The sequence below is a fragment of the Coturnix japonica genome, chromosome 16 (assembly GCF_054131305.1).
Source record: "Coturnix japonica strain WE chromosome 16, WE-NBRP24, whole genome shotgun sequence".
Lineage (NCBI taxonomy): Eukaryota > Metazoa > Chordata > Aves > Galliformes > Phasianidae > Coturnix > Coturnix japonica.
In genome coordinates, this window is record NC_140678.1 from 15,124,763 (window position 1) to 15,149,023 (window position 24,261).

Here is a 24,261-nt window from a genome sequence, read left to right on the forward strand (position 1 = left end):
AGTGGTTAGGCTTTGCCAGCTGCTGAATTCCTGCCAGCCATATGTCTGATATCCTATAATAACCAGCCAGATGTTGGGCTAAGGTAAAGCCTGACAGAGTTCAGAAGGAAAACGGTGTGCCTGCCTCTCATGATCAGCCCTTGCTGATCTTTGAACTCGGCTGTTATCTTGAAGGAAAGCCTCTTCTGAACTTCGGCATGAATCTAATTAATGAGTTAATTCCCTGCTAATCTATTCTCCTCTTTGTGTCCGTTTCATGATTAATTTAGTTCCAGTGAATTTCCTTTACTGACTGCAGAGTAGAAACACACTTCCTACCCTATTAATCTCCACTTCTGACCCATCAGTAGGGGACTAAACAAGGGTAAATGGCTCCATGCTTTTATTTTCTGAGCCAAGTGATTTCTAGCAACGTAAGGTGGAAGGAAGTAGGGAAATTCTGCAGGCACATCATGCCACTACTGTAAGAAAAGGTGGAATAAAGGCTGTCGATTAATTGAAAATTCTGCCCAGTTACATCAACCACACATCTAACAGAGAGGAAAGAACAGCAAGGCTACACACTGCATAGGAATGTCATTCGGATGTAAAGGATCAGATAAATAGCCAAGCCCAAACACCAAGAAGATAAAATCTGTTGAGGGAAACATAGCAGGGATCTGGGTTTTGTTATTCCTGAAGTTCCAAGGCTCCCTCATATATTTCCAAAGATATTTTACTGGTGTGGAAGAGAAGATCTTAACTGGAGAATGCACAGACTTCTCTGTCTACCTCTGCCTCCAGCACTCTTGGGAAATAGAAGGAAATTTGGCCTGTTTACCTGTCTGCTGAGGTAAGTTACTCTTTCAGCATCTAAGTCTTAGAATGAAGTCCTCTTTGCTGAAAAACGAACATAATCTGCTGTTTAAACTAATAAAAGAACAACAAACCAAAATCAACCTGCATTACTGTTAGCAGCGTACAGACATGACAGAAAGCAGCAGTAAGGCTGACATTTTCTTAGTTAAGCTAAACGACTAATAACTACCTGGAATAACACGGGGAGTGAGCACAAGGCTGCAGCTTTATACCTCTGGATCCCATTCAGGGCCAGGCTGTTTATTTCCTTTAATGCTTTACATCTGTTAGCATTAAACCACACTATCAGCTCTGATGGATTTACATGTATCTTGCTGTTGCATGCATCTCTTGAGAGGCTGAGGGATGGGAAAGGTTACCTTCCCGCAATTGCGTTCCTACCCCCATAGCTCTCATGCAGCCTTCAGGGAAGCATTAAAAAAAGAAAAAGAAAAGTAAAGAGAAGCAAAACCCAAAGAGCTTCCTTCTCCCATGAATTAAACAAAATGTTCTGAGGCTGTATAACATCCATAGGAGAAGAAACGCTGCCGGTGATCAGCATCGCAAACCTTCCTTCTGATGGCACAACGTGTCAAGGACATTTTTAATGAGGGATCAAGGACACTGCTTCTTGAGAGTCATCTTGTTTAAGCTGTGCTAACTGTGGCTTTCTTAGCATGCAAACCCAGCACCTCACAAGAGAGGCAGGAAAGCACCACAAGGCAAAGAAGTATCCTGCTTGCAAGGCTGTTCCTGTCATACCTGCAGGGGAAATAATCTCAGATGTTGCAGAGAGCATCTTTCTATTGATCCTTCCCCAACAGCCGTTAACTTAGAGCCACTCAGTAAGGAGATGGAAATGCCAGAAATGAGGAAAAATACACCAAAATAAGCAGAGACCTGTAGTGAGCCTATCCATTATCCACTTTCTGATAAACCCCAGTCCATATGACAGAAACTACACTTCTGAGAAGCCTAAGGAATCAGTGGATGCTGCATTACAGAAGAGTCTTTCAGATATCTGACACTGCTGGGAATAAACTCCTGATGGACCACGACCAAAAGAAGGACATGAGCTAGCAAAGAGAACAAAGATCAGAAGTTATGCAGGGATGCTGAGTACACTGCTCCCAGTTTCTCTCTATCTCCAGGTGCTGGGTCATGCATGACTAGATTTCCCAAGCAGTACCTGGTGTATGGCCAGCAGCAGCAGTATTAGAGGCTTAGCTTTCAGGCCTTGCTCTCCAGGGACTTCCTCCACTTGGAGCAGAGGCTTTGATCCTGAGTAGTACATTTGCACAAAAAGAACCTGGGTATGATTTTAAAGAGAGAGAGAGAGAAAAGTGAACACAAGCTTTGCTTCTGCATCTTATGTCTCCAATCTGCTCCTTGAAAATGGCAAAGACATCTCAGACATATTGTCAAAGGACCCAACTAATTTTTCAGCCTAATCCATTCTTTGTATCTCCATGAAAAAATAATATATATATATATGTATATACAGAAAATTCTTGAAATTAAGGCAGTTTTTCACTTCCATGAAAGCAGGGAGGGATCTTAGGTCCCAGCTTCTTATGGGGACCCTCTATCTTATTCACTGCTCCTGTGCTGCCCACAAGCTGCCAGCATGACATCCTCATCCACTCAACTCTCTCTTTTCCATTTCATCCTTTCTGGACTAATTAGGTGAGAACCGTCTTCAAGTCAGACATAATGCTGAAATCTAAAAGATCTAAATATAAAAAGTGACATCATTTCTTACGGGCATGCATTCCCACCTGAGAGACTCTGGTTTCCTTCACAACCCCTCTTTGTGGCCAGCAATCTTCCAAGATTATTACTTAAAGATAAAATGGTTTCTCCAACACATTCATCAAATCAGGTGATGATAAGGCTGATTAATCCAGGAACCTCCATCCTTCCTGAAAACAATAAACTGCAAGGCCTACAGACAACAGGATGGAAAATATTACAAAACTTATTTTAAGAAATGCTCTGCTTTCTCTATCGAAGCCATCCTGAATTCCTGTCTTCCTACATGTTAAAGGATAACACATAGAATCACAGAACAACCCAATTTGGAAGGGACCCATAGAGATTACTGAGTCCATACTGGACCACCCAAAAATCAGATTGTATGTCTGAGTAGATAAATAAGGACGGTTCCAGAGAAGGTGATTAAAGTCATTAGAGCAATAGGAAGGCTAAAAAATATGAGTGTCTTTCGTGACCAGATGCACAAGAGAGACAATCATTGTTTACAAAATAACTGGCAATTTGGGCACTCCCAATTATTCTCTCTTACAGCAGAGGACAAAAATGCATTTGCAAAGGTGAAAGCGCAGCTGAAGAGAGGAAACATTTTCTGAGCAACACACAGCTGATCTATGAAACTCAACTGATAGACTCAAAAAGCATTAACCACTCGTACAGAAAATAAGAACATTGGAACATTTCATTAGAAAGGATTATTGTTATTATAATTACTTGGAAAGGCTATAATTTCTCACATTTCCAAGTATAAATAAATAACTGTCTGAAGATAGAAAGGCATTCCCCCATATGGTGGGAATAGTTTGTAATTGTCCACGATGGCAATTTCTTGCATCTCTCTGAAATCTCTAATGCTGGGCACTGTCAGGAAGGACTCCTGACTGGCTGAACATCGTACAATGGATCCTGTCTCATGATTCACATCTTCACAGATGAAAATACAGGTTGTGTGTTACAATGAAAAATAAGTATTAATGCGATGGAAAGCCTGACAAGACAAATCCAGGTAGCAATACCCAAATTCTTGGCTGCCCCCTGCAGTTCAAAGGAGATCAAACACTGTTTTGTTGTTTGATACTGGGAGTTTGCTTGCTATTTGAATACCTTGGACTTTTATCTTTTAATGAGATGCTGATGCTTTATGGAAGATACTGTAGAATGGCATCTTCAGAAACAATTCTGAAGTACACAGTGTAATGTAAAAACTTGTTGAGCAGCCCAGACAGAACAAACAGATTACACAGGAATAGACAGAATAGACAGGAATAGATGCTTTCTATTCCTCCCTTTATTCCTTATTTCTAATGATACTGCCCTGATAGCTCTTCTTGAATTTAGTTTCTTCCATTGCTTACTCTCCCTCCAAGCTCCAATTCCTCTAACTCTTTTTTGAAAGAGGGATTTAAGGTAGTAACTAATTGTTAATGCTTAATAGGAAGCCATTATAGTTTAACAGGTAATAAGATACCATAAATAACACTGCTGGTAATGCACTTTTAAATGGTTAAGGATGTACTTGAAAGCGTAACCACACAAAGCCTGCTTCTGTTACTTTAAAAATGAAACTCATCCTTCCAGAAATTAGCTTCACATCCATCCGAAAAACACAAGTTTTACCAAGAAGAAATGGATGCAGGATTGAGAGACATATTCAGCAAGGGACTCCGACTGCATCAGGGGAGAAACATGGAAAGAACACGCTCTAATAGCTGGAAACAGCTGTTTTTTCTTCTATCCTCTTACAGTGTACAGACCCTGCTTCTCCTTCCTGCTCTGGTGGTGGCCAGTGCTTGGCATGTTGTCTTTGCTCAGCCTGAACTACTGTTATCTACAGACTGGCCGTGGCCAAAATGGCACAGGTCTTCATCTTGTGAGTGAACTCCCCCAGTATTCATGGGAATTGGATTTGAGATTTTAGGCTTTATTTTTGTGTGTGTGTGTTCTTCAGATGTTAAGTATTCACAGAACCATACTCAGGTTGAAAGGGACCTCAAGGATCATCAAGTTCCAACCCTCTGTGAAGATCCGTATGAAGTATTAACATCACATGATCTTATCATCACATCTTTGCAGGCCCAGCTCCAGCCAAATTCTCACAAATTCTTCCTGCTAATATCTCATTTAGCTTATACATCTTAATAAACCCCCACTGTTTCTGAGACGATATAATGAATCGCCACAGGCTACAGCAGCTGGCTTACATGTTTATGCCTCTATGCATATATGTCCATGTACATGTGTGTGCTGGGTCTAAAAACACCAACCTGCACGTATTTACCTCAGTCTCACACAATACTCCTGCCATGTCTGTCTCTCTAATATCTCATATGGCAGCAAGCAGCAGGGGCTGCGCATGAGTCACAGCCACAATACACTGCACAGCCAGAGCCTCTGACAGAATATACAATAGAGCTGAGATGTCAGTGGAGGTGGCTTTGGAGTACTTTAAAAATGCTGTTCAAGTGCCAACTTTCACCTCCAAATACGACACTTTGTTCGCCCACCCACTTTCGTTCCAAGTTAAATGTTCCTTTTACTGCAACTCGACAGCTTTAATTATGAATTTATCTGTCTTTTTCTATCCCTATAACTGTTCAGTCTCTCATTTGTCTTGCTAAGATTTTTGATATGCTCCTAGATAGCAGCTGTATACTGTCACCACAGTACAAGTGGCCTGGTCAGACTCTCATTTGCAGGCTGGGCATCAGACCAAAACCTGCAATAAGCTGTTTGCCTCGAAAGCACAAATCTCATGTGTTCCCTCTGCAGAGAAAGAACAGAGAGATGGGGACACAGTGTGCTGATGAGCATCACTGTATCAGAACCACAATGCTTTCCTTTGCTCTTATTGCCTGAGAAACTTAAATACATATAAAATTCTGACCTGAGGAAAACGTGGATCCCACTGATGGTTTCACTGAGGATGCAGCTCCTTCTATCATATTTTGCCCACGACAGAAGACATCCATTTTAAACACTAATGTTTTAAACAGTAGCAGCACACGTAACCCTGCCGCCATCAATGCTGTGCAGGACTGATGTGTGGTAAAGCCTTCACCACCTAGCTCTGCAATAATGTTATATGGAGTGTCCTAACACTGCCTCTTAAACACCTGATCCATGGTCAACCCAAAATTGTCGCATCTGGCTGCATTCAAAATGACTGTAAGTCTAAACATATCAATCCTCTCATTATCCTTTGTGACTTCTAGGAAAGACTCTATCCCGTTCCAGTGTCAGCACTATCCTGGCCTATAAAGATCACCTCAGACGGAAGTGCATATCCCTCATAATCCAGTCTTTTGGGAGATATTTCATAACTTCATAAATTAATGTTGATTGCTTTAGAAGTAAATTTTTATCCCAGCATGTGAAGGGACCCAATGACTTCCACATTTCAAGTACGATTTTAAGGGAAAAGGACTGTACCACAGAAATACAGATGCTCCTAATCAATACGAAAATGTCTAATACCAGGCAGTAGCAATGTGCCTCACAGAAAGGGCAATGCAGAGCCCATTTGTTCTGCTGGATATATACAAGTTCATTATCGGTACTCCAGTCAGATCTGTACGTGTACAGTAATTTGAATAACCTTCGATATGATAGCATGCAGTCCTTCTGTGATTCCTTTTTCTGCCATTTGCTCTTTTCATCTCATCCCTTCCTACTGCTGTTTAAATTGCTATTATTAGCTATTAAATGATAAATGAATTACCTCTGAAGTAAGCATGAATAATTGTTCCCAGCCTGAGATAGGCTTGGACTGGTATTTGGTAACAGTCAACAAGATCTGTGTGGCTCCCAAGGTTATTTCATAATAATAATAAAAATCAATAGGAAGAAAACAGGGACAGCTCCAGAAAGTGTTAATGAAAAGTTGCTGAATTACAGTGGCTCACCTGTGCACAGCTACATAAAAGCCTTCTGAATACCAAATACATTAATTATAGACTGCATTGCTCGGCTGAACCTCCACAGAATTCATTGGGCTTGTATTCTCACACTAACAAAGGAGAGACGCTGAAGAGTGCTGGATGAGAAGGATGAAGGGAGGGAGGGATGGAAGAAAGTTCATGTTCTTATTTACAAAACACAATTATCAATATATATGTACTGAGAGTAAAATCTGAATCCAGTAATAGATCTAAATCCAAAGTTGGAGGTGTTTCCTCTCATGAGCAGGCACATCAAGGTTTTACGTCAGACCCTGGACAGAAAGAAGATACTCCCCTTTTGCAGCATCTGTATGAAAGAGCACTGTAGAGTATATATGTATTTAAGCAATACCTCCTGGTAGTCATAAACTGATTCTGACTCCTTACAGTAATGTGAGTCTACCCCAGAACTCTGCAGCTGCTCTCATAGCTGACACACTCCTTTACTGTTAAAAGTTAGGCGGTGCCCTTGAAGAGTTATATGAAATACATTAGCAGCTCCTTTTGCTCCATGTTCTACACCACTAACATGACACAGTATGGCAAACACGAAACTTGGATTTACCTAATAAGCTATCACCATCACCATGCCCTTTTTGCTCAGGCATCCAAACACAGGAATATCACATTCATAGATGTTCACAAAGCAGTAGAAACTTCAAATTCCTCTAACAGCTACATAACCTGTGACCAAGCTAAAAAATGGAATCAATAAATAACCTCTCCTTCTGAAAGCTGCCCCAAGATATTTAATGTCTACAGATGATCAAGGTTAAAAATGTTCCAAATCTTTACTTAAAGAAAAATGAACGTTCAATCAAACAGAAATCTGAATCAAAACTACCAGATGATTCCTGCTGATGTTTTCCAGGGAATTAGATTCACAAAATGATGAAAGAGCCCTTTCATCTCCATGCATGTGTCAGAGGACTCCCCAGAGTCCAACCGTACAGACTGCCCCAGTGGATCAGGTACTCAGCCATTTGGAACCATGAGGAGATGGGGCATTTGGGAGGGTGAAGCACTGTCTTGCACTCAAACACTTCAGCCAAAATTAGTTCCAGTTCATATAATTTAAACGAACAAACAAAAAACTGTAACAACAAATGAAACCCACATTCACCTGTAAGCAGAGGAAGACACAAACCAGGAAGCAAGGGAGCCATTTGCCATCACTGCACAGAACTATCATGTCGTAATTCTGCTGTTTAAATATGTGTTAAAGATGCATGAATTGAAACCAACACGCCTCGTTCCTTCTTTGTTCTTTTGCTCTTTGAACTTCCCACCTTTGGGTCTGCTTCACTCTATTTTGATCTGAATGGCATTTTGGCCACATAGCTTAAAAGATGAGCAGAATTGCTTGCACAGCCATAATCAGGCGAGGATGCATTACAGAGAAGAGATGGGAAATCCAACAGTTCAATACTATCTAGGATTGTGATGGTGCATCAATGAAGTATAGGAGAAGAGCAAGCACAGTTCCAAATGATCTACAAATCCTTCTTGTATATTATTGGATTTGCCATCCACTCACTGACCATTTTAACTGCTCACTGTATGGAAGATGAATAGATTGCACCTGGACAAAGGGCCATGGTAGTGATTAAACATTCTGCTTCTGATTAATATCACAGTAAGGTATATTTACCATCTGGGGAGGAGAGAAATTTATCTCTGTTCAAGAAACATAAGAAATGATAAAGAAACACAAGAGATGAATAATATCTGAGTCAGCAGAAAACACTTAATGACTTTGCAAGGGTCTGCCTCAGTATGTAAGAAACACCTCCCAAACAAAGGGCTACAACTGCTGCAGTGTTTGCAAAACACTCAAAGGCACAAATGCAAAAAGAGAATGAACAGAAGTGCCATCCGTTCAAAACATGAGGAAAAAGGGGAAAACACCCTTAACAAGGTAATGCTTTCTGAAACCTGCTCTTAGTGAGCAGTCACTTCTCATCCTCTTTGTGGTCATGAAAAATGTGAAGTTACCTGGGCAGCACTGACTTAAAACCCAATTGTTTCATAGCAAATGAGGCATGAAACTTATTATCAAAAAACATGATGTCTGAAGTACATGCTGTCATTTTGTTTTCCCAGAAGACAGCTTCCGAATGCCTGAACTGACTGCAAGACATGGCTGGAAATACAAGAATTAGTGGCTCTTCTTGAGCAAAAGCAGAGTTGTGAAGCCAACATCTACAGCACTGTATCTTTGTGAGATAAGAGAGTAAAATGCCTCTACAATCAACTGATACATTACCTTGTTTTTCAGAAGATGGCTGCAAAATGCAGTTAACCCTCCACATATTTGACATTTGACTTGGCAGAATGGTCCTTAAAACTGGCCTGCTGGTAGAGGAATAGCCTTTTGATGCAGAAAAACACCTATAAAAAGTTTCTGAAAAGAAAAACCCACAAACTACTAAGTTCTTTAGTAGGTCTTGTGCAATATGAGGGTGACGGCACCTAAACAAGTGTGAGAGTTAAGGAGAAATGCCCCAGGGGCACAGGATGCTAACTAAAAGCTGGCTGATACCTTGAACAATTTAACCACTAGACAGGCAGTTATGAGAATTGTATTAGGATGATCAAGAGTTTGTTCCATCCCCAGATGCATCTATGCTTCTGAAGTTTGCAGGATGTTCTCTGGATGATATTCTTTTTGGAAACATTTAAAGAATCACTTGATTTTGTCTTCAACTAATAATCATGGGAAGCAATATATTAGGTACCAACAACCTTTGGAGTACTGGTTCCAGGACTCTGCTAGCACATCATTTACATACCATTTAAACAGAGCTAAAACAAAAGTCCCCTTACTAGACTTTCCCCAGTTTTAGAAAGGTACAGCATTGAGTAGAGCATTGAGTAGGAAGTAAATAGGAGGTTTTTGTGGAGAGAGAATATCTGAGTAAGGAACTTGCAGTGTACTGTAGAGATTTCAGAGTTAAACTATTTCCACACAGTCAAGCACTTTCAGGTAATCCAGAATCCTATGATCTCACTGCATCTCATGGCAATAATCTCAGTAGTTACCTGTTGGTCTTTAAGACAGCTGCCCTTAGAGAACCAGAGATGAAGAGTTGTTATGTGAATTTCATGTTCTCCAAGGATTTCCAGGTTCTGGGGGAAATACTCTACTGTTCTATTAGTAATGTAGCCCCAGAGACAAAAATTCAACTCCCTTTTTGCTTATTTTCAGATATAGCTACTTTGTTACCCTGCCTCTGCTGGGAACTTACTACACAGTTAATGCTCCTGAATGACTTCATATACTGTATGTGCTAGACTGAGGTCAAGAAGGAATTCTTGCCTGTGTTCCAAAATACATTTTGTTAGGACCACTAAAGGTTTAGCACACCTTTCTTCGGCTCACTGGAGACTGTACACTGAACACTATGAAATCAGGTGGGAGAAATCCCCCATTCACACAAGATGCCTCCATTAGACCAGTCATTTCCCCAGTAGCTATTACCTTGCTTCGATCTACCGCTCACTGACTCTGACAGAGCAAATAGTTTATTCTAGAGAAGTAGCCAGTGTCCAGCCTGCTCCTTCATCCTCCTCACAGCAGTAGCGGAAAAGTAAGGCTGCAAAATGCCCTGAGCAGAGAGAGCTCTAAGAGGAAAATTAAAAGACACATCCAGTTATAAACGTTGACAGGTGAAAATGTTCGCTGTTGGAGGGAGATGCTGAGATGCCAAGTCAATGCCACGCACACCAGACACCATGACAAAAAAAAAGACACAAACGCAGAACATGAACCGTAGGAGTTTCGTAACATAAAAGACCTCTGGCTTGTGATCTATGTACCTTTGCCATGAGACATATCACCTGGAAGTCAGATCTGTCCAGTACTGGATTAACTTCTCTTTCCATGGCTTGACCTGTCACCCGGAGTACTATAGAGACGGGCACTCAGAAATGCACATTTAGAAAATTAGATAGATGTATTGAACATAAGCACTGTGCAATTAATCTCACTGATCACAGCTGGAGTGGTCAGAGCAATTTCAGCATGTTTTCTGCAAAATAGAACCTTATCAACTAAATAAAGATCGTATTTTCATCAAGGTCGAGTGACAGTCATCGTTTTCTTCTGACACTGTTAATCCTGCTCTGATAGGAAACATCCATATGTGTATCTTTCTCTAGGTGAGAAAGTCAGTCAAGACAGTCTTCTGCAACACGCTCTACCAAAAACAAACTTAAGCTGCAGTCAGACCCATTGGCTCCCACTTAAACACCCACTATTCATTACACAGTACAGAGGTCTGGAAAAGGGATTGCCTGCAAGGTGTTTAAACCACCTCTGCTCACAGTGTAAAGCACACAAGAAAGACATCCCACAGTGTAACCATTTAGGTCGCTCCTGTGTAGCACCTGCAGGCCCCGAGTTCAACTCTGCTTTGGCAAAGGTACAAAAATAATTTGGGTTATTTCCATCCTCACAAGAGGAAAGCATAGAAAGTGTTCAAGTGTTTTTTGTGGTAACTACAGAAGACAACAGCACTGGTTCTAAGCTATAAACACTTCCTGCTCCTTAAACCATGAAAGACAGCTCTAGTCTTGGCAAAAGTAGACTATAATTACCATTGATGTAGTGACACACCACCAGTAAGCAGAAAGACTCTGCTGAGCTCCCTGTGCTACCTAAATGGAGAAAGACTGGATTTCATCTTTACAGAGTAAGATTAGACCGAGTGGAACCCCACACTGCAACCTCCAGTTCTGATGGATAATCAGTTTTTTATTTCATAGTCTATGCATTATTTTATTTCAAAGTCTGAGCTGGGGGAGAGGCCTGGATACAGCTGCTCTCCTGCCCATAGCAGTGTGCTCTCTTTATTCTGCATTCTTCCTTTGGTTGCTTTAGGCCTCTTATTCCCTCTAAAATCAAATTATGCAGTTCTTTTGGCGAGACTCAAAGAAACCCAGAAGCAAAATATTAATTTTCTGAATCAGAATCAATAAGCTGCACAATCCTTTTCAATGAATTATTTATCATAAAATAGAATACACTTACAAGCCAAGCCCCTTGGTCCCCACATCTCTCTTTTCCTGATCTTTTGCAAAAAGCTCCTGTAATATGGCAAATCTTTAGACAGGAGCAAACAATGTAATGTTTACTTGTACTACAAATGCCAACTAATTGCACCTAACCCATCAGAACTCCATAAATCTGCAATTCCACCCACTGGAGTGAAAATGAACAAGTAACCATCACACTGCCTTCAGCAGTGACATCCCATCCCCAGATGACACAGAACCTTGAAGGGACAGAGCGCTTTGCTTTTGACCACCACAAACAGATATGGAATGGCATGGGAGCTGTACAAGGTAAGGGATTTTTCTTTAATTCTTAACTTCTTTAAAAGTATTTGTCATTAGAGAGCTGCTATATTGGTAAAGGTTCATCGCCCACACAACATCAGGAAAAATGAAATGAATGCTCACTAACATGAAACCAACCAAAGAAAAAGGTAATGGAAAACCACACAAATGAGAGAAAGTGCTCATGGAGTTGGTATGACCAACTTATTTTCAGTGTCTGGGACAAGTCAGAGTTCAATATTTTCCTTCCCTGAAGTTACTTTCATGCAAAAACTCCTCCAGCTCTAATTCAGAATTGGAAAATCTGATTTATATCTCAAATTCATCCACCTGGCCAGGCTTCAGTAGCTCTCTCTAATGAGACACCAACGATTTCTCGGATGGCTGTCCCCAGTACTGAAACCATTTAGGATACATGTTAATTGCTTCATTTATGTGTTCATATGTACAAGTGAGCACAGCTATACAAAAGGAATGTCTCTATATTTTAGTTCTCTTTTTTTCATTGTTCCCCATAAACATTAAAAACCACGAACAAGCTTGTAAGAATGGTTTCAGGCATGAGGAACAGGTGGTGCGAATGTCAGTTAAGTATTCCTGCAGGGGGAAGACTGGAAGTTTGCTGTAAATTATGGGGGCATTTCTGCAACAGAAAAAATTGGCTTTTCATTGATGAAGCTGGAAGCACTCTTTGATAACAAACCCACTGGGAACTTCAAATCATATCACATCACTCAGTTATTTTTTCCTCCATTTGTCTTGGAAAAACAATATTGCAAGAGTAAGTGCTTGCATGTAGAACTAGGAATAGCATGGTTTAGAAAGAGCACATACATTTCTGCTTCATCACAGCTGAAGCATCCCATATTCTGACCTTTACCCAGGCCAAATTCCCCACATATGAGGCAACCTCACTTGCATACATCCCATTGAACACAGGAAGCTAAGAAATGAATTTTGCAATTAGGAAAAAACACCTCCCATATGGTTGTTTGGATAATGACTTCATCACACGCACCAAAAATCACAAACCTATGCTTCATATGTCTGTAGGATACAATGCTGTGAGGAAAAGAGGAATGACTGTGCGAATCCTTGCAGAATCAGGCATACTGTTTCTAAATCATACCATCAAAGTCCTTCACCTAGAGAACATCTTCCCTGTAGGAGATTGACTCCACAGAGGAGATCTGAGGTGGACAGAGTATCACCTGAAACTTCAGTTTCCTGTTGATGAATTCACTGAGACAGTGCCATCCATATGCTCAAGTAATATTTTGAGAGGAAAATGAAATTTGTAAGGAAACTGTCACTGACCTTTGTGCCTGGTCTGTTATTGTTATCTCTTCCTCCAGATCTAGGAGTAGCGCTGCCTGAGCCATCACCTTCTTGCTGCAGGGCAAGGATTTGAGGTGCAGAATGAGCAGAGCAAGGCAAAACTTGCTTCCCATCTCCTCCAGCTCTTGAGTTCCCAGCTGCAGGCCCTGGTGGAAAAAAGGAGGAAGTTTCATTGCTGAGTGTACAAAGCGCAGGTGTTGGGAGACTGTTTTTCAGAAGGACAGCTCTTAGTATTACAGTATCACCTCATTCAGGTTCCCATACAGTCAATCATGAATTCAATGATAGCATTTGTTCTACAGGATCTATTCTAAAATAGCTTCTATTTTACAGAGGCAACAGAGGCAAGTAGTGTAACTGCTCTGGTTACTTACACTGAAGTTGTCACTGTACAAATTAGACTCATACCCCAAGAGGATCTGACTAAATACACTCTTACAAATCATTAGGTCTCATCTTTTTTCTCTCTCTAGAAGCGTCATCTCCCTAAGCAATGGGAAACAAATAGGTTTTATGACTGTAAATACTGGACAGTGGCAGAGATTAGAGAAAAAACAGTGAAGAGGGGAAGGAGGGAACATCTTTAACAAGTTATGAATTGCTTTTTAAGAAAATCAATTACAAAGTAATTGCAAAATAACAAATAACTCTGAGGAATTTCTCAGTGTATTAAAAGCCTATGTCTCTAGTAGGGACGTGCAGGCAAAGAAATGCAAAAACAGGACTGGGATTATCAACATCACCTTTCCAAGAGGACTCCTTCAAGCTGTGGATCCTCACATGGAAGAGCCCTGACTTTGAATTGTCTGTGCATGCTTTTTCACTACTTAAAAAAATAAAGACCCAACAAAAAAGTAACACATCAAGGGCCTACATAGGAGTAATCCGGTGTAATTACTGGTAGTTTCTCACAAGCAGTGAGATGGCAAGAGACCAAAAAAAACCTCCAAAACCACAAAAGAGTCACCGAAAATAACCCAAAGAAACTGCAAAATCCCTCATCTTTGGCATTTAGTGATCACATCATGTGTTACTCCTTAATGCTATCACACCAGGGGTTGAATCAATTGCTGAACAATTGCAGCCTTTGTCAGTATCAGCCCCGTGTGCTTTTGAAGCACAAACCATTTCTGCAGCCAACCTTCTGACAAGAACTCCAATCCCATTTCCAAGACTGTTTCCTTAGCAACTGCCATAAGTCCGTGCTCACAGCCCTGGCACCAGCCACAAGCACAGTGTGTGCTCCACACCAGCATGGCCTGCTCTTGACCCTTCACTCGGTGTTTGTTACTGCACATCTTACAGGTAACAGAGCCCATATATTATATATATTATATATTATATATATATAATATACCAGTAACTGATAACAGGGGGCTGAGCTCCAGTCTCCTGTTTCTTAGTAGTTAGTTTTGTTTTGCCTTCTTTAATTTGTTTATGTTTCCTATGTAAGGTTGCACTTATAATTTCTCTAGGATCTTCTGCACAGCTGAGAGAAATTGGGAGCCAACAGCATGGAGGTGGATGGAAAAAAGAGGCTTCCCAAGTGACCATCTACAGCTCCCTTGTAATGCTTTTTTTTGGTTCATGTTTGTTAGAGGCCACAAAATGTCTTACAAGGCGAATGCCTTCACTTCAACTCCAGCAAGTCCAGCATGTACAAATAAAATCTAACATTAAAGCAGCCCTATCTGATAACAAACACATTTTCCTATAGTAACCACATTGAAATTCTGCTTGTTTTCTCAAACTATATGAATAAATATGAATAGGTAATTATAATAATGAATTATGAACAAATAATGCATTATTTTGAGCTTGTACATATACTGAGTGGTTGGACAGCTAGATAAGCAGAGGACGTGCCTAGAAGAGCACACAAACAATATGAGAAAACAGAGCCTCCCTGCCAGGCGTAGACAAAGGACTCTGGAGATCTGACTTCTGCTCTCAGAAAGTCTCTTAAATATCTTTAAAGCAGTCAGCAAATCTCTAACACCATTTCTTCTCCCATCCTAATCACTGCAAGCTTTGCTAAGTAAGAGCCAGGTGCAATGAACTATAGTAATTATTAATAATGGGAAGAAAATAGATGAAGAGGCTTAGAGGAACCAATGGTCATTAATACAAAACAACGAGGGCCTAGCAGCTCTACATAGATTCCTCACTTCCATTATTTTACTTCAGAAGACATTTTAGTGTGGCAGTTACAATTGGCAGGTGGAAATGGTGACATTTCTGAGCAAAAATAAGTCACTTCCACAGCAAAGGAATTATTCTCTCAGGGGTAAAAAATACAAGGAACATCTTGGGGCTTTCCCTGGGGTGTATCTTAGGGTCCTGTTTCCAGGATCCAGGCAGCACACTAAATACCTATCAATCCAGGAGATGCGAATAGTGACAGTGCTAAAACTCAGCCTGTGGGCTTACAATTCCCCAGGGTTTTATTCAGGATATGAAGAGGCCTTAGGAAACTATGAACAGAGAAATAATAATAATAAAAGTATAATACACCTGAGAAGCCTCAGACAGTAAGTGCTCATGCTCTGAAGTTAGCTGCTTTATGATGGACCCATATTGCTTCGAGAACAGTCAGCTCGGGAATAACAGCTGGAAACCTCAGCTAGAACATTACAAGTTAACACATTTAATTCACTTCAAACACAGGCAGTCTTTTATTTTCCAACTCAGACAATGCTCTCCCTCTTCTTCCTCAGCTCTCAGCAGAGGCAGGAGCTGGAGCTGCATTGGTGACTACCATTAAAGTGAAGATGCTGACAGAACTGATGCATCAAACTAACAGCATTAATGATATCTGCCAGCAGTGCCAAGAGCTGGTGCTCTGGGTAGAAACCAGCCCCTCCTGCCTTGCTTGAAATTCTTGAAATTCTACAAGAGATAAAGAAAGAGAAGTGGTGAACTTTTGATTTTGGTTAAGAAGCTCCACAGCAGTCAAGCTGGATTGTTTCTACTCACAGTGACAATATATAACCCGTTTGCCACTACCATGCAGGAGGAAGCTGTTCTACCTGCCATCAGGTCCTCTGCAATGTCCTGAACTCTCAGAGACCCTATCTTTCCCCATCACAATCCTACATGGCTCCATCCTCCTCTGGAGGCATCTGTATGAGAAGCGGAGTGCAGTGCAGTCTTCCAAGCCAGCAAAATCTAAGCAAAGTCTGAATCAGAAAACTGTACCAGAAAGCTGCAGACAAGATCATCAGTCTTAATTAGTTTAGCCTCATGGATATGCTAACAAAGGTATTCTTCTTTGATGATCAGCTCATATCTTTGCATAGTTTCTGCTTTTCATAACATGAAAGTGCCAGTCTGGATCAGCATTGGCTCAATACACACATTGCTGCGCAATACAAATATGCCCACTGGTCCCCTGGGCCCCCTCATGCATGTCTTTTGAAGACATAATGTTAAAGGATAACAGGTTTATAGTTTCCTGGCTGTTATAAAGAATAATGGAACTAGACATTATTTGCTAATCTCTTCTCATTTTTTCATACCACAGCAGACAGTATGGTAAGAGACATCACCATGCTCTAATATCTGGATGTATCTGTATATATGATTTGGTGGGAAGAAACATTCCAGAGGAACTCAACATGGCTAATCAGATGAATTAAATGAACACAACCTATTAGCTCTTGGTCTAGTTAAACCAGTACATTTGTTCTCTGCCCAAACTGTTTTTATCATAACAGGGCAGTGAGGTGTTCATCTGCATCTCCTAAATGACACTGTGTCACAGTAATAGGAAACACGGAAGGAGGGGGAAAAATAAGAAAGCTATTCCGTGATTTATCATTTGGCCAAGATAATGGCAATAAAAATTCTCCTAATGAAAGTTGATGAAATTATACCGGAAAAAGAGTTCATTCGCATTCAGCACTGATGCATCAACTATATATTCACAACTAAATGCTTCCAACGTCTCTCAATTTACCTAAAAACACATCACAGGCTAAGAGACAATGTAATGGGAAAACTTCGTTATTCATTACTCATATGCTTTAAACAACCCCACAAGCCAAAGGCAGCGATAGTTTCATAACACAGATATTGTTGAAGGTGGAAGGACTCCAGAAGTTAAATTAGAATTTTCTCTCTCCACCAGGGTAACAAGAGCTGCAGTTAAACTGGAGTTGAAAGATATTAATAAACACAAGTAGACAACAGATTTCAGAGCCATCATTTTTCTCTTGCGTTCAGAGAAAAGGGATCTTTGGCACACAGTACGGTCACTTTTGGGCACTGTTCAATCCTTGAGGCAATATTTTTCCCTGCAAACTTACTTCCAATCAACACATACACACACACATGCAGAGTATACTCTGCATCTCAACAGCTTTACACATGCACAATGGTTATGCCCTAAGGCTGGGTATAAATAAATTGGCAGTCTGGTTTCCCACTAATTCCATCAGTGAGCTCTCCATTGGAATACTAATAGAAACTACTTCGAGGCTGCACAGGACAAACCACACAGCTGAATGAAACATTTGGTGCCTGCAGATGAAATTTTAGCCTGGGCCAGCCCCAAAAGATAGTGTCCTTTAAACCCCTGTGAAAGAAAACATGCTGATGCACAATGGGGAACCAGCTATTGAGATGAGGACAGTAGGGAACAAGCCAGTTTTTCTCATGGCCCAGAGATCCCTAAGCAGTAGGTATGACATTCTAAACAGACAAAGTTTAGGGGATAGAAATTTGGGCCAAAAGATTTCAAAGGGATTAAGCAAGCAGAAAAGGCTGAAGATGGAGAAAAAAAATTGGGTAGCTTGAATTTCTAGAAAGATGAGAGGGGTTGAGTTAAAGACAGAAGATAAAAGGACTGGAGAGATAAAAGGATGAGAAAGAGGGAGGGGTGGTTGAGGTCAGTGGATGCTGATGTGGAGGAATGATAACAAGAGGAAAACTAATGGAAACCTCAATCCCCATCTCACTGTTGGAGAGGTGTGCTTCGTTATGAATGCCCATCCTCGCTTTCCTCAGTACTTTGGCTACTAGGTGAGGAAACAAGGCCCAGCTTGCTGTCAACCCTCCCTGAAAATCTGCTGAATTTAGCTGATGCTCTGATTCAGCTGGGACTGAGCAAACTTCTTTGTTTCGTCACAAGATGGGTTATTGATTTGTCATTCAAACGGACTCTTTCCCTGGCTAAAGATGCTACAGGCTAGATTGTTCAAGGGATGGAGGAAAGCAGATCAGAGAGCAGAAAGAGGCCTGAAAGGCCTGTTTGTAAGAGAACTGAGGATTTAGCAAATGGTAAAACTGGTTGTCAAGTTCTACTTATTCAGATAGCATAGATAGCCAACCAAAGTAAGCATAAAGATGGGGATATATTCTCATCACCCTCCCCCAGAGACTGCACACTCACACAGAGCAGTAGTGGTTGGGTATGGAATGCTTCCATACTTGCTGGATGCTGGTGCACCTCTTTCGCATTGCTTCCTGAGATGGAAGGTAGTACATGGTACCAGAAGGTCCAGTTTTGCCAGATCACTTCTTGGGTATCACTGGGACCAATGCATACATTTATGTGGGGCATAACTGTGAAAAGTGGCTGAATCAGGAATAAAAGATGGACAAAAATAGAAAGCAAAACCAACGTAGATGAGCCATAAAGAAGGTCCAGAGGGCAAAGAACAAAAGTAGTGGGAATTGTCAGTATGTTTTTGTTGTTGTCATTGTTTGTTTGTCAGGAAAAACAACAACAACAACAAAACAGAAAATAAACTGAAAAAATAAGTGCTAATTCTTGAAAGAAAACAAATAGTGCTCCAGATAATTAACTCTCCTACTTGGCAGACAAGAAGAAGAAATGGGGAAACTGTTCAAGGTCATACAGTGATTCTGGGGCAGTGTAAGAAAAGAAAACTACTTTACACTGGTGACAACCAAGTGCTTTGTTCAAGAACATTTCTGTCTTTAATGCAGGTTCCAGTACTGGCAACAGGTTAACTGCTGTTACCCCATCTGACTGTGCCTTCAACATTCATCTGTAGTCTACCCACGGCTTTCTCTCACTCGTACACCTTCTGCTGTGTGAACTCTATGGAACCTGGAACAAGTCACAGCCAGGTTATAGCCTGATGTGCCTGAAGATTAAATGTGAGGTGGAGCTCTAAGTACATCTGAGAGTCTGTGTCAAATGAATTAGCTCATAAAAGCAGTCTGGGAAAGCAAGAAGTTGAATTTTTGCAAGTCCTAAATTGGCAGTTTAATCCCTGGATCACTTTTCCTCCCTCTCTACTTCCACTTCTCTGCTTGTATGAATAACTTCAGCATACAGAAAACTGAGCAGACTCCAGGCCCACCCAAGCATTTTCAGCTATGAGTTTAACTCATTTGGCCATATTTCACCGTGAGAGTTAAATAACTTCCTAATCCTGGCTGGTGATCACCACATGCTTGGCAACAAAAGGATTTATGATGTTTATTCTGGCTAACGTAAATACAGATGCTATTCAGAAAGCGTCTAACCTGTTTTGAACATTCTTAGTACAGTATTTGTCTCCATAATGTCATTCACTATCAGGTTCTCCTGGTTAATTATGTGTTATATAAAGAACCAATTGTATCTTTTCATGAAATGCCCTCCATATTGTTCTATGTTACACAACACCTTGTTATTTTTCTGTGTGGCTTTAAAGCAGAGCAAGTATTTATAGTTACTGGGAAATTACAAAGTAGATTTTATTTTGAAATTCACTATACTATAATCTGCAATATAGAAAGCTTTGAAGCCTTTCCCTCTTACTCTGATAAAACATATGCCATTCTGCCCATCCCAGAGGTGATGAAAATATGTATTGACCAAAATGACACAGCAACACTAGTACGCTTTTCTTCCCCATACAAAATAAGACCCCATGATGGATCATGGTATCACTTTTGCACCAACATAATGATTTAGGCACTAGAGTGCATTTAGAAAGAAGCCAGCACAGCATGACCCAGACATCACAGCATGCTCCAGCCTGATAGCTGTCTGCCCCACAGGATCTCTGGTGCTCTGTTCCCATGCTAGCACATTACAGACACAAGCAGACCGGCAAAGCTGCATGTTGGCCTGATAGCAACGTTACATGGAGTGGAATTTAATGGGGTGGCGAGTTTGCTTCCTGCTATGCTGCCACCAAATATCCACATCACTGTGAAGCCTCTCCCCAGCACAGTGCTGAGTGTTACTGCTGAGCTCTCTGCACTCTTTCCCTTTCTCTCTCAATAGCTCAAGTATCACTAATACTCTCCCATATCGAATCTGCCTTCCAGGCCACTGTGTGCTTCCTCTAGCCCCCCCTTTCATTATCTCTTTTGCCTTACAAAGAAAATAACTCATAACAGACAAAGCAGTCCAAAGGAGGTACTACCATTCACGTCTATAGGGATATTATAGCATCTTCCAAGCCTACATTTTCTCACATACACAAGCATCTTACTCACTTTCTTCTTTATTGTTGCTGCTGCACATGGCACAGATATCTTTATTGAGCTGTCTTTCTAATCGCTACTTATGTTTTCCTGAACAGTCAGAGCTAATTCAGAACCCAACCATGTGTTTGAATGCTTTAAACTATTCCTTCAAACATGCTTTACCCCGCCACCGTCTGTATTTTATCTTCCATTCCCGTAACCACAGTCTTGCTGTCCTCCTTCCTACTGTATAATTCATATCAGCTGCAAACAGTAAATCTTAGCATTTTACTGTTCTCCTCATTTCTCAGTCATTAAAGAAATACAGACCAAAACAGAGTGGTAGCTGGAGTCACCTTACTATCCATTTCTTCCCACCCCAGTGATGATTAATACATCCCACCTATTTTTCCAGACTTTTAAGTAGATTTTCACTATACAAATGACCCTTTTGTGCCTCACCCCAAAACTCCAATCCCTTTGGGATTTCTTTTGGGTGAGGGAAACTCTCTTCTCCTTAGTTCTGACTTAACTAGGATGTCCACCAATGCTGCTCACTTAAATATGAGTCTTAACAAATGACAAACTTTGTATACTGCATCTCCCTTCACTCATGCCATCAAGGCAATTAACTCAGTCACTGTGCTTCCCTGCCCTTGTGTTTCTCGTAGGTTTTTTCTTTTTTTGGTGGTTCTCAACCTCTGGAGTAAATTTTAAAACATAAGGAATCAGAATGAGCACATTGTTTAGCATGTTTGAGATGTCTGCTATCTACACCACTGGCCATTATTAATGATTTTACCAGTTTGAATCTTCAGTTCCTTTGTTCCCTTATAACTCTTACAGCAATAAAACCTGAGGTTTACCTGATTCTGTGTGTTGTAGCCTTGGTTGAATATAAAATAACACCGACAGATAACGTGCAGACATTGTCTTCCTGCATAAAACAGCCAGAGTGGTCCCACAGCATTCTGCTCTGTGCCTGTCCTGGCTGCCTACCAGCTCTGCCAACATGCCTGTGGCCCCAGGACAGCATAAATAGCTCCAGCATGCATCCAAATCTCAGCCTTCACAATTCCTTATTATTCCAGTCCTGAGGGTCCACTGTTTCCTTCCAGAGCCTTTTGATTATGCCTTGGAGCATGCTTCTTTTTTCCAGATCTAAGTCTGTTCTATACTAAATCCCTCATTTCCTCTGACTCCTGCTTCCATTGGCACCAGAGCAAAACTTCTACCCGATGGCAGTCCCCTTGCCTGGGCCACGCCACACGCCAGCTCCTGCAGTTAAATTGCCATGCACATATTCACAGATCAGCCCAAGACCTTCTCTTTGTTGGTCTCCTTAAACATTTACTTTAAACACGTCTTCATAAAGAGACTCATGAGTGAGAGGTAAGGGCACAGAGCCATCTGCAGCTCTGAGCCTTCCTTTCTCGTTTCTCAAATTTCACATATATTGTATGGCTGTCCCCTTACACTGCGCCTTTTCCCCTATATTATGAAGGATTCCTCATGTCAATTTTCTATCTTTTTTCATTTCACAAGTTCTCTTTGGTTATCTTCAGCCAGCTGCCAAAGCTGGTTTCCCCACCTAACACACTTCCAAGTGATCAGTGACAGTAAGCAACTACAATTCCAGAATTCATTGTATTAGCACTTCTAAAGCAACAAAGGAACCATTGATTTCCCAAGCCAAGGATACACAGGAAAGCACAAAAGGCATACGTGCCCAGTTCAGATCAGAGAGGAAAGAGACACACTGTTTGGTGAGGAATCCAGCCTGGTAACTGCTCCCTTTGAAGGTGAAGGATGGGAGTACAAAGAAGGGGCTTGTTGGCTGTGTTCTAATGGGTGTTAGCATAATTATTCTGATACAGGATGCTTCTTGCAGCTTGAATATGTCAGAAAGTTACCTTAACAGACGTATTTTACCAAAAGGCCCAGGAAGAAAGAATGATCTTTTTACAAGAAGGTTGGGTTAGGAGGGACATCCTGTGAAGGGTCTTGGGAATACAGACCACACAACCAGATGCCAGACATCAAGATAAGTTCCTCCAGGTGAAACAGTTGCCACCAGCTGCTAACCAGGATTTATAGGTCTGCGGAGTCCAAAGGCTCACTTTATTGCCAACCCAGATGTCCGCTGGTACAAGTAGTCTGATGGCTGATGGGGTTTTTTTAAACCACTCTTTTGGCTGAGAATACGATTAGTATCAAAAGAAAGGAACCAGCAAACAAAAACAACAGAGATCAAAACTGAATATTCTACATTATTACAGCAGATATGAGCCCCTGTTGCTTGCCCACAAGGAACCTACCAGCAGCATGAGCTCAGACGTTTGGACTTGTTTACCAAGGATGAGTGTCAATTAGACACAAACTTCTTCAAACCACCTATAAGCCTTTACTGCTCTTATAATCCCACCAGCAAAGGCTTACTTTAACTTCTCCACTTACTGTGCTTTTGGAAAGAAAGAGAAAAAGAAATCAGGTGTTTGAAGGCTGTAAGGAACAGACTGAAGAAAGGGAAACAAGATCAGAGAGACAGAAGTAGGGTGAGGGGGAGGCAACTATCTCTATCAAGTGGGATAACTGATGTGACTCACACAAAAGCAGCTTATATTTCCTCTTGTTCTGCAATGAATATTTCCACTTTGTCTTTTTCAGAGGAGACCAGCCAGAAGCAAATGCACAGCAGCTGAGTAATGCCTCAACCTCCAGAGCATCATGCAAAAAGAGAAAGACATGTAGGCCTCAGAAGAATAAACTAAGTTTCTCTGAGTCTTTGGAGACCTACTGACCGTTCACAGTGTGACGCAGGCAAACCTGTATTAACAGAGAAGATGCTGACTCCAGATTATAGGCTTTCAAGACTTCTTATCTTGCAGCTGTACTACCTGAGAAAATTTGCATAAGAACAAGCTGCCTCTTTCTTAGAAGTCTTTTTCAACCTGTTTTTATGATTTCCACTTAAAACGATAATCCTCTGTTTGTGACACTGCAATCATTTCTACTACAATCAAGTGTTCCATCCAGAAGGAGGATTACTGTCTCGGTTTGGGGAAGTAATATGGACCTCAGAAAGAACAAAGCAGCCAGTTTACAAGCAAATGACCTTGATAATAAAGAAAAAAAGAAAACAAGAGCGTGTATGATCAGATCTGCCTCTTCCAAGAGACATCTGATGCACTTCAGGCTCACAAGAACTGGTATTTCCTCAATATGTTCATACAATGGAGCTGGAAAAATTGGCAATGCCTACCTTCACTGTGCCAACCCAACATACACTCAGATTTTTCCTTAGACAACCTACCAACGTTTTAAATGTGAACACTGGAGACACGTATACAATAAACCTAGCACAGTACCCAACGCCATGCATTTAGCACCATGTCTTTTGAGGAGGAGCATCGCCTCACATGGTGCCGAGTGTCAAACAACTGTTCTAAATCATTGCCACTGGCAGCTGCTCTGAAATCCAAAGAACAAACGGTTAAAATAAATGAAAGCAAAAGCCTTTTTCTTTCTCCCCCCAAGAAGATAATTTAGCATGACTTTCCACAGAACAATTTGCATGGGATTACCCACAATACACTGCATTATG

At 41.0% G+C, this 24,261-nt stretch overlaps 1 protein-coding gene and 1 long non-coding RNA gene across 2 annotated transcripts in view; one reads left to right on the top strand and one right to left on the bottom strand.

The window, feature by feature from the left end:
* Positions 1–11,576: 11,576 nt before the first annotated feature.
* The window catches only part of LOC146758286 (cytosolic carboxypeptidase 4-like), an 80,065-nt gene continuing 67,380 nt past the window's right edge, over positions 11,577–24,261 (bottom strand). Inside the window, exons 5-6 of the mRNA XM_085517303.1 lie at positions 13,206–13,372; positions 11,577–11,652 (exon numbers count right to left, since the gene is read on the bottom strand). Of these exons, the coding sequence (XP_085373429.1) occupies positions 11,577–11,652; positions 13,206–13,372 (243 nt within the window). The remainder of the gene's footprint in view (positions 11,653–13,205; positions 13,373–24,261) is intronic.
* Positions 13,483–17,495, top strand: LOC146758287 (uncharacterized). Its single transcript, XR_014934961.1, has 3 exons — positions 13,483–14,531; positions 14,702–14,793; positions 15,944–17,495. It is a non-coding gene; the product is annotated as an uncharacterized LOC146758287 (long non-coding RNA).